Consider the following 12,074-nt stretch of genomic DNA (forward strand, 5'->3'; position numbering starts at 1 on the left):
CGGATGTAAGTTTTATTAGTTTTTTAGTTTTTTCAGACCTATATGTAAAAACTACATGAATATAAATGTTAAAAATATATAGAAAAGAAATATTTGAATTTTTAGCATACTAAGAGGTGCTAGCGTGGTAAACCCCCTCCAAAACCTCTGTAAAAAGGTTTGATGGAGTTTTTTTTTCTCAAAATGTCGGGGTGCAAACTAAAGTAGGCCATTTTGTTGAAAAAATCACCATATTTTAGCGTCCTATAACTCTGTAACCATTAGTAATAATATAAAAGTGTAAGTAAAATTTTTGTTGAAATTTAAAGATCTTTCATTTGGTATATAGTCACTTTTAACTCCAACCGACGGTTCTCAACATTACAGCCAAAAACCAAAAATAATACACTGTTTTCGCTAATTGCCACTAAAGTTCGCCTCATATTCATAGGAACTTTTGTTATAATCCTCCCTAGGTACCTATAAATATGTGTGCAAAGTTTGAAACTTTCGGATATTTTCGGAAATTAGATCATTAATTTATTAATTCTGACTAAACTATTATTCTTGGTACTTGCGCAATACGAGAGAGTGCTGTTAGTGATACTGGTTCATTTTCAGTAAGGATTGTGAGAGATGCCATTTATCTATCGGTTAGTACTACTTGAAAATGATGAACAACTTATTAGTGAGCGGTATAAAAATTTTAATTTCACCAGTGAGCGTTATCATGGATGGCTGTCTATCAGTGAGTGTTATCTGATATGCTAGTTTATCAGTGAATTGTATAAAACGCCAGTACATCAGTGAGTGTTATCAAAGTTTGCCAGATCATCAAGATCATCAAGATGAGTGACAGAGCTTGTTCACCAACCCCGGTGATTCCCACCGTGTCCGCCGCCGTCGCTGTTGCGCCGGAGAGTGAAATGGACGCCCTTCTACTCGGCAGAATCGGGGTAAGTTGATTAAAATTGTTCGTGATTTATCTTTTTCTATAGAGCCAAACAACTCTCTTTAACCCTGAAAAGAGTAATTGAGAATCCATTTCCTGACTTTGCTACCAAATTATTGATTTGTTAATATGGTAAATACTATAGTTTTTTTTATTTTTATTATGACGAAAACAAATTTTAATAAACACTTTACAATAAAAAAAGTCAAACTCAAAATTGTTCTCACTTTATGAAATATAAGTTGAAATAGAATAATAAAATAGGTACAGAAGAATTATGTGTAGGGATGTTGTATTCATGATCTTGAAGCGAAAAAGTAAAACCAAAGGGATTAACAGTCTCTGAGATAATTAACTAAAACTGTGTGCACACACTCTTTTGGCAAATATCACTCACTAAGTTCCTCACGTTTAGTTTGAAGTTCAGTGGAAACATTAGAACCAATATTAAAAATATAAAATAGGATACTACTGATACCCATGGTAGAAATTGAGAGGGATTCAGAGACTCTCAATAAACTGCTTGTTCCACATGAAGACTGCATAGCAACAACGGATTGTAGAAAAAAAAACAATAAAATAGGTCCACAACATGTCGGCTAGAAACTGTTAAACAGAATACAAAGCACATTCCTCTGCGCGGTCTACCCATCTCTCTCTCTACCTATAACTGAATACAATTATTCCTTGATCTCACTTTTAAATATTATTATGAATAGAACTTAATATATAACTATCTATTATTTATATGACAAACTAAGTAATGTTCCATTAAAAATAAGTTTAAGTTTTAAACTAATTTGAGAATGCTCAAAAACAGTAGTTGAAAAGATTTAGTAGGCATACAAACACTAAACAAAACAAATCGTATACGACTACCTGTGTTAGGTTTGTAAAGGTAGTGGGTATATAAAACATAATTAGAAACATATTTATAAACTAGATACATAGCACGTCTAATAAATTCTCAAGACAAATTGTCCAATTCATGTTCACGACAAAAAAGGCATTGACTCCTTATGAGTGGGCAGATAAAAGGTTATTAACTAAAACATCTTTTTAAAACTATTATATAAGAAGTAATACAACTGTTAGTAACATTCCTTGAGTACTGCGTTTTTAATTAGTCCCCCCCCCCCCTCCTACTTGTTTCTACATTTCTTAAGATATCATCTCCGGACCACGTCGAATCATTGTAGAGTAGTAAGTACTCATAAATAAAAAATAGCCATACACAACTCGTCAACATTTTTCTTTTCCAAGGATTTTTTTTGTCAGCTAAGAACTATGCAAAAAATATCTTGTAATATAGGTTATAAGGTTTTTAAAAAATACTAACGACTCTTATTAAGTAAATTGGTAGATGACAACCAAGCATATTACACCAAGAACCTAGTGTGCACATGTTTTTCTATTGGCATACCGGTATATATAATCATTTGTAGGTCTGATTTGATTTAATGATTCAATCGATCATCTATTTCAAAGCTATGACAACTTTTTACAGTCAAACCTATGTCTGTTTTAGTTTGTAAAAGCATAGTGCAAGTGATGGTGTGCAAAATGTGCTGAGGTTGAATTAAAAACTATATTTGTTCTTTCTGCACACGTTTAGATAGCCTATTGTTTTAGAATAGTAAAAATCAATCAGCTTATCACAATAAAAACAAAACATTAAGTGATTAATTTTTTAACCTACTATAAGTATACAGTAGTGACTGAAGAAGATCCTAATGATACACATAACGAAATTTAAAGGTTATGTTTCAACCTACTGAACTCTGAGGATGAAACTAACTAACTGGGTTTACATAACAAATTAGAAGATCCAGCGCTAAGCCCAAGATTGACAGGCAATTAATCTACACATAACCCTGCACTGGCCCTTAGGGTGCAAAGATATATCACTGTCCCTTGAGCTGCTCTTGGGCTTTTCATGGATTACTTTGTGTTCCAGTTATATTTTTATCGCTTTTCACACCTCATGTGAATTAGAGTTTTTGCGTTTAAATTTCTTTTATGAACTATAATGTTTTTTTACAGTTGATAATCAAATACAATTTCAAAATTCTTCTTTGGAAGTTCGAGACCATTTTGAATGGATGATTAATAGTATAATTGAAAAGAAAATCTTGTTCACTTTTTTTCTTCTTGAATAGTCTGAAAAACCTATTTGGAATTATCATTTTGGCTTATAATCTATCAAGCGTATTTTCATAGTACTTTTTTGTTAAAATGAACTAAACAATGTGAAATCTTTCCGAAAACGCTTAGATAACCAGATCCTCCATTTTGTTTTTTTACATAAACATTCTTATTTTAAATTGTTATTACCGAGTTTTATGAAACTTTTGTATTTGTTTTGGTATTTGTTTTAAAGAACAAAATCCCTATGTTAGAAAAAAAGTAATAAGTTGATCCAGTTTTAAATATAAAATTTTGGACATTTTGATTTTTGTAACTCATATAAGTACCAAAAAAATGCAAATTTTATGAAAAGATTTAAAGTGCGCCCTTAGTTAGGATTGAAGATTTCCTATAAAACGACACTAAGATTGATAGGAAGTGTAGATTGATAAAACATTGATCAACAAATAGCTAAAATGTGACGGGTTTTAGTTGTAAAATAAGTCTAAATGAGGAGTACCCTGACCATCTCAGCCACATTCTACCATGGCCGTCACATTGGTGTTTGGTGTGTTAGGTCAACATCGTAATCATCACTGTCATTACCAGTGTAGTCATCACGATCACGCATAAGGAGGTCTTAAACTAAGTAAGGGAAGGTCAAAATTTAAATGCTTGAATTATTAGTTTGAAAGAGTTAATTTGGAAGAATTTACTTTTTACTGCTTACCACTTATTACCACATGATATGATTTGGAACATGTCCTCCGTAGACAACCGTGGGGAAAAAAATTATAGCGTAAAACTGTGCCTTAAAGACTCTTTAACCCAACTGACTGCTACACACTTCTTGGTTTGGTGATCATACCTCCTCTTGCAGAACAATAAGGCCACACTTTCTTTGCCACGACCAAACCTTTGAACGTGATGTAGCAAACGTTGTATCCAATACATCGAAATCCCAATTAAATTAAATAATATTGTAGTGGACCTGCAAACACGTTTTCATTGCCTAGTTGGTGATAGTAAAGGCGATGGCTGAAATGTACAAAAACAGTGTTGTGGGCTGATATACACAAAATGTATCTTTATTAAATAAATACTTAATTGTCTAATAAGGAGCAGCTTTGAAAATATGAGGTTTCTCTTTCACCTCAAATTACGTTTTCTCTATATTTGAAAATATTAAAATCAAAAGAGAAGCTACAATTTTGTATGCCAAATATTTTGGCTAAAATACGTTTTTTTAGTGACATTATTCGTCAAAACACCTTATTTTACCTAGTAGCTAATTGGAGTCATTTCGTTTCGTAAAATAGTTTTGTCTTGTTTTTGTGAACGACCTTGTTTTGTTTACTCTAATTTTTACTACGCAACATATAGGCTTAATTAGTTGACAAAACTAGTCACAAAAATTATGTTCAAATCTTCCAGAATTTCAGAATTGTCCGAACCATTAAATATACATCATATGCCTACAGCTGGAAACATTATAAAAAGCCTACTAAATTTAATATGATCAACTGTACCTATAGATGACGGGCGTTGTAAACTCTTTTGTAAAACTATTCTGTAGGGTTTTTGGTGGACACCAATAAAAATGTGTTTTCGTGTTTTTATAGTTTTTATGCATATTACAGTGAAAATAAATTTTCCTGTCTATAGTACTGGTCAAGAACTTTCTATGAAGCAAAACTTAGTTACACCGTAAGTATAAAGGTGGTGCCTATTCCGAGATCAAAGTAAACCATCTAAGAAATTTACTAATACTATTTCATAGGATATTTCCATTAAGCCTATGAATGTTTGACTTTTTAGCTTTAATTTACTCTGATGACGTAACAATAATGACTTGTCGTTGTTTTAGGTTACTTTTGCTCTCAGTCAGTTAGAACAGGTAACCAAGTCGTCTGTGCTATGTAAGCTTGGCGTGCTGATACGTATCTTTATATTACTCGTACGTTTTCTATCTGCATTCCGTACGTTGACTGCTTGCCCTGCACTGTCTTCTGTTTATGTTGCACGAGTATTTCAATGGTTGGTTGTACACGTAATTATATTTTTACACATGTAATTTGGATAGTTTAAAGATACATTTTGTAATTGTTAATTTGGTAATTAGTGGATTGATTGTACTTTCCTGTATTTTTGGTAACCTGTTATTTGAAAATAATTCCTATCTGTAATGTTGTCCATTAAAGAAATAAGGGAAATTAAAGGTTTAAAACATGTTGCATGTTAAAGTTATAACAGTATATTTCATCACTAGGGCGTAAAGTGACTCTTTTCGCCCCGAGTTCAAGTTTTACGATCGAGGCAAAGCCAAGGTTGGATAATGAGCGAGGGTAAAAAAGGCGACTTTTACCCGAAACAATTAACTATTTTATTGTAATTTAGCAAAAATATTTTTAGTTTTTTCCTCTATTTTGTGGTTTGGTCGGAATAAATACCTTTGAAGCATATGACTGGCTACTACTTTGAACTTTAGGTGGACGTCAAAAGCACAAACACCGTAATTCGCTCCATTATGATGCTGTAACTAGAGGTAAACACCATTATAGACTCAGATAATGTAGACAGTTAATTAATTATTATACAGGGTGGTTGATATAAGTGTGCCAGCTGTTTTTATTAAAAAGTGAGTTTTCGGAGATATAAAAAATTAAATTGTAAATGCCTTGTTTTTTATTTGAAATTGTTTGTCAAGTTGAAAAAATAATTTAATTTTTTATTTATTTATTTTTTTTAAAGGCATGTTTTTTTTAAGACGAGGTTTATTATACTGTATTGATCAGCTTGTGGGCTTCAGTCACCTTAATTTGTTAATCCCGGACTCGTCAGAATGTAACACAACGAATACACACAACACACATAAAAACCGTCCTTGGATTTACTCCGACGTTTCGCGGGACCGAAAATAACGTCCCGCTTCCTCAGGGAATTAAAACTTTATTTATCCCGTGTACACGAGCAGATCTAGTCGTGGTTAGGCGATCAGCTCGTGTACACGAGAGAAATAAAGTTTTAATTCCCTGAGGAGATGGGACGTTATTTTCGGTCCCGCGAAACGTCGGAGTAAATCCAAGGACGATTTTTATGTGCGTGTATGTGTGTTGTGTGTCTTCGTAGTGTTACATTCTGACGAGTCCGGGATTAACAAATTAAGGCGAGTGAAGTCCACAAGCTGATCAATACAGTAAAATAATTTAAGCCGCATTTTTTCCAACATGGCCACCAACCTAGATTGTTCTTATGGAAGACCCTACATTTTATGATTTTAAAAAAATAATTTAATTTTAAAACCTTTTTATTCTTTGGTATTGTTTCCCTAAAGCTACTCGTTTAGGAGTTATAGCGTGTTACAACTAAGAAAAAATTACTTGTGGTGTACATTCTTTGTCATGTAGCTCCTAACCGAGTAAGTTTAGAGAGAAAATGCTAAGAGTAAATAAGTCTTGATTCCATTGTTTAAAAAATGGTTACCATTTTCCAAAACGGCAGCAAATGTGAAAATAGGTTAACCGTGTATTTTATGGTCTTTTTAGAATGTGAATGCAATTTTAGGACTGATTTAGACTTAGTATTTTCGCTCTTAACTTACTCGTTTAAGAGCTACATGATGCAGAATGTACGCAGCAAGTAGTTTTTTTCTTAGTCGTAACACGTTATAACTCCTAAATGAGTAGCTTAAGAGAAAAAAAAAATCCAAAATGAAAACGATTTAAATTGCAAAAAGAAAATAATAAAATATTAGGGAGTCATCCATAAGAAAAATCAAAGTTGGCGGCCATATTGAAAATATTGCGACTTAAATAATCTTTTCAACTTAACTAAAAATCTTTTAACCTATATTGCCAAATTATTAATGTCACTATCACAATACATTTTTCCTTAGGTTTAATTCGATTGTTTTGACTGTTTATCTTAGCTACAAATCTTACTATTCGTCATAGCTTTCTTACTATTATTTCTAGTAAAAGATTGAAAATAAAAGTTTACAAAGTAATCAAGACAAAACAAAACCACTCATCGATCTCGGGGGCAGTGACGGATAGAAATTACTCATCTGATAAGATTTATTGTGGACATCCATTCGAGGATTAGATATGTAAGATACAGTAAAGCAAAGAGAAAAAATATCTTTGTATTTCCCTCTAATTATAATATAACCGTAGAAAGTTAAGGATCTGCACTATAACTTTTGTCATGAAAATGCCATTATTTTTTAAAGTGTATATGTGACTGTATTTTTCTTTTATTCGAGAAAATAATTTAACCTAGTAAATAACTAGTTTTACTATAAATATAAAACTTGTTCAGTACATATACTTTATTGCAATATTTTGATGTGCACGTTATGAGACATCACTAGGTTTACAAGTTCTGTCACAAACATTATGATTTCACGATAGATAACTTTTAATTGTATATCATTAATCTAAGGCTAAATTGTTCTTAAAATATTAAGAAAACCCATGTGTAAAAACATATGTTAAATTTTCAGTGGTAAAATTGAAAGTAAAATAAAAGAAACTTAATTTACCTTTATAATTAACAATCGTACATTTTAAATTAATGAATACTATAATCAAGGTAACTAAGGTTGTGATTCATTCTATCTTATAGGGTTTCTCTGTTTAGAATTGCTTTAATATCCAACGATTCTAAATTAAATTATATCTTAAACTGAAATTGAATTTCATATTTTGTTATCTACTTTTTATTTGCTAATAATATGTGTGGGTGAAAAGACAGTGATAATGTAGGTAATTTGAGCTGAGATCAATTATAGCTGTCCCAGAACTATTTGGGTTCTTGGAAACATACCACTACAAATTTAGCAATAAAAAATTAAATAAAAAATCCAAACATGGATTATAAGTTGAATTAACATTTGCAATGTGATTACTTTACTTGAGAAATACTGAACAGAATAACCGTACTTTAACAAGTGCTGTGCTATAACGGTTTTTTCAACAATTTATTTTAATTATAAAATATGTATAGCATTATTATATAATAAAATACATACTAATACTCAAAATCCCATCTACGTGTTCGTTTGTGGAATAAAAAAAAACAATGAGAAACGATAATTCTCACAGATCTCCGTGGCACTTGAACAAATGCGATACACTCAACAGTAATGTTAAAGATTCACTTATAAATAATATTACTGATCGAGTGCATATTATCTATTTAATTTTATTTCCATGGTTTTAATTTCTTCAATACTTTTATTCTTATTGAAGGGGAGACTTCTAGTTTAAAATGTATAAAAATTGTACATTGACGTATATTTAATTTAAGAAATCTATTTAATTTTATAAATGAGTTCTTAGTAAATTTAATAAATGAATAAAGTAAGACAAAAAAATTTAAAATGCTAACATTAACTTTTCTTTGATTTAACATAAAAATTGACGTAAGTAAATGTTTTGCAATAATTTGTATTCATTTATTAAAATAACTATAGCTGGAAACGTATCCGCCAGTTATAGTTGTGACAAATGATTGTGAAAGCTACGAGAAAATGCCATCTGAGGGGTGAAGAGCACTAGATGTAAAGGGGCCAGGGTTGACTGTACTGTCCTGTCACTCTTGACTCGTCTGTTACAAATACATGGAGCATTCTATAGCATTGTGCGTGCTAACTGTGCTACTAACACGCGTTGAGTAATGAGGGTGGAACATCTTTCCTGACATATTAAAGTGAGTAAATGTATGAAATAGCAATGAAACGAAAAAAATAAAACTTTTATAAATGAATATAGAAAAAATATATCTTTTTACGTTTAAAGTTCAGAAATGCCATATTAGGATCAATATACTATCTGTTATACGACATGTGCTATGCAGTTTTAATTTTTTACAACATGATGTTCGCTTGAATATAACTATTTATTATTTTACCAATTGAGGAAGAAATTTGTAAATGTTATCCATTCATATATGATAGTATTCAAAGAAAGACATTCTTTTGTCCGTGATTCTTTGTGTTCACGAGTAGCTATTTGATATAATAGCTCTACCATTGCAAAATTACTAGTGATTTACACATAATTTCATAAAAAAAACATACTAATTATCTTTACGATTTATATTTTAAAGTAATCATAGCACCTAGCTATTTTGTTTTCACTCATCCGCAGTCACCTTTTTAACCCTAGCATGATACTAAATGCATAATCTTAAACTTAATAGTAAATGATAAAAAAAGTTATCAGATTCACAAGAACAATCTTTAAAAGTACACGATTTTGTATTACACTTAAAAGTATTGTGAAGTAGTTAACCTATACAAACAATCGTAAAACGGTTAATGCATTACCTTTAAATCATTTTTATTCCAATACCTATGTAGCCCATCGATCTATATTACTACAACTTAGTAATAAAGCTCGATGGATAAGCCTAGTTTTTTTATATAGTTGTGCCATAGCAATGATTTCAAAAACAGTCTATTATCTGTAAAGTATTACCCTGTAGTACGGAAAATATTTAGCTTATATTTTGTTTCTTCTTGAAGAGTTTTGCTGGCAGGAAAGCGATTTATCATCACATGCATTTCTAGAGGTTATAACTAAGTTTAAATCTAACTAAGTTAACTCGATCATTTAAGGTTCTCACTAGTAATTATGTGGCTGGGATTTACTCTAAGTTAGATTAGGTGGCAACGAACACATCTCCTGAACTACTAGTAGGTCATTGATCCGTTCGCGGCCCTAAATGAACGAGCCTTCCCACCTAACAAAAAAAAAACTCTTACAGGTCTCATGGCAAGACCAAGTTCCCGCACAAATATTTTTTTTTTAGAGTTCCCCATAGGCAAACAAAAAACATGCTCTGTTCAATTTCCTATATATGTATGTAATAAATAATTTTCTCGTAGATTTTTTTATAATATCAACGGTACAAAATGTATTCTGTTCAAAAAGATTTAATGGCCACCATTTTTATTTTTAGATTGGGAATTTAAGACGTTTGCATGGTTTAGTGCCAAGAAGGTTCTTTATCATTAAGGTTCAAGCAAAATTTCAAAGGTTCAAGCATGACGGGTATTGAAAAAAGAAAATATTTAACAGTACAAAATGGTTATCCTATGACTAATTGATGACTTACAGGTGATTCAATCGTAATATTAAATTTTGTATGAACCCAGAAATAATACCATGAAAGGTTGGTAGAGAGTGAATATCACATTGTATAAGTGTATAAGTGCCTATAGATCAACTGTTTTATACAACGTACCTATTACATTGGTAATTTTTGACTTGGAGTTTACAAAGATGAATCTTTACTTTGGTAATAGTCCACGACACTGTTCACACACACAACAATCAATCTCTTGCTGAAGTTTTGATTGCTTCGGGTCTTCCAAGTAATGTGAGAAGACAAATACAAACTCTCTTAAATTACTTCACTTCTTGAGCCTTGCCGTGTTGTTTATTCTTTACAAAGATTCAATAAAGTTTTGCTTCTTTTTTCTCAAAGTTGCGATTTTTAACTGATTACAGTCCAACATAGACTAGCTGTTAATATATCGAAGGAAAAACGCAATCATGTGGCAAACAAAGAGGATACCTTATCATTCCAATAATTGAAAGCTCAAAAACGTGTATTGAAGATTTTACAAGAACAGTTTTATTTTGCATTCAATTACATCAATGACACTAAAATAATGTAAAACTAGAAAATATCTATTGTGCATAAGGTAAAAGATAAGACTAAAGTGAAATGGTAAATGAACTATTTAAAAATCCATTTCCATAGTATTGTACTTTCTAGAATTTCTTTTCAAATTTTCAACGCAAAAACGAATAAATTTTAAATCACGTTGAACTTTAAAGGTAAAATTTTAAATTGAGTGCTATTCATTTAAACCATTATCCCTAAAAGAATTAGGGTTTATATAACAATGCGGTTTAATTTTCTACAAACCTTTTTTATTTATTTCTTTAGCAAGTTCTAAATATTTTGCCTATGTTTCACTCACTGAGGAGTGATTGTGTCTGTGGTTTATCGTCGTAATTTCAATCAAGTTATCAATCACCACAATCGACATTTTTGACAGATCTACCTTCGCAACTTATGGATTATTGTGCTGGTCAGTTCTAAAAAAAAAAAAATACTTAATAAGATTGATTCACAAGGAAGTATAATTTAACTTGATACAAATGTCTTTTTAAATATTTTCAGAAAAAGGTTTTGACAGTTATGTTTTATAGCTAGCAGATAAATATTTCATTAACAATGCATTTTGTTACAAACTAAATTAAATTTAAACTAGTTTTTATCAATATAATAGTACGACCCTTTAACCATATTAACGTAGCTTATATATTAAAAAATGATTTTTAATACTGACCGGTTAAATAATGCTATGCTCAGATACAAAGCTCACTTTATCTTTCCTGATATTTTATTCAAAGGCATTGTTTATATATGTATTGTTGTTATGTGCTGTTTGTGTTTTATACTGATTTGTCATAGTTGGTTGGTTAAACCATCAAGGTATAAAACTGACGATTAGTTTTATATATCGATGGTTAGAACTCACCTATGCCCAGGATATCTTTGTAAACACTATTGATCCATTGTCTGCCCATGTAGGTTATTGATTGATAGCGTAGTAGTGAGGTGAACAACTTTGTCTGTAAATGTTAGAGTGAGATCCGTTTTTGTAAAATCAATCTTTTACCATCAGGTAGCATTGTGAGATTTTCTTAGCACTATAAAATTCAACTATCATATCCGAGTGTGTGAAAAAGTCGTGATATTTTTGAACTTCCTTTAATGAGTTTGCGATTTTATACTATAGCTAAAATTCATTTCGTGATTAATTTGCTGAATGTATATACAAGATTACTTGGTCCACTGTAAATGAGATTTTATACCTTTTAAGTACATCTATCAGCTTATTCTATGTACTATGTATCATAGCCTACACTTTTTAAAATTTGTTTAAGATCATAAAAGTAATTTATACCACATGTATACATGTTGGCATGAAGTT

General features: G+C 30.9%; 1 protein-coding gene across 1 annotated transcript in view; it reads left to right on the forward strand.

Moving 5' to 3' along the window:
- Positions 1–861: 861 nt before the first annotated feature.
- LOC128994109 (inactive dipeptidyl peptidase 10-like) overlaps positions 862–12,074 on the forward strand; it is a 416,624-nt gene continuing 405,411 nt past the window's right edge. Inside the window, exons 1-2 of the mRNA XM_054418388.1 lie at positions 862–935; positions 4,926–4,955. Of these exons, the coding sequence (XP_054274363.1) occupies positions 906–935; positions 4,926–4,955 (60 nt within the window). The 5' untranslated portion in view covers positions 862–905. The remainder of the gene's footprint in view (positions 936–4,925; positions 4,956–12,074) is intronic.

The sequence above is a fragment of the Macrosteles quadrilineatus genome, unplaced genomic scaffold (genome assembly GCF_028750875.1).
Source record: "Macrosteles quadrilineatus isolate MER2022 unplaced genomic scaffold, UCM_ALF_1.0 Scaffold_5__1_contigs__length_97177068, whole genome shotgun sequence".
Classification (NCBI taxonomy): Eukaryota; Metazoa; Arthropoda; class Insecta; order Hemiptera; family Cicadellidae; genus Macrosteles; species Macrosteles quadrilineatus.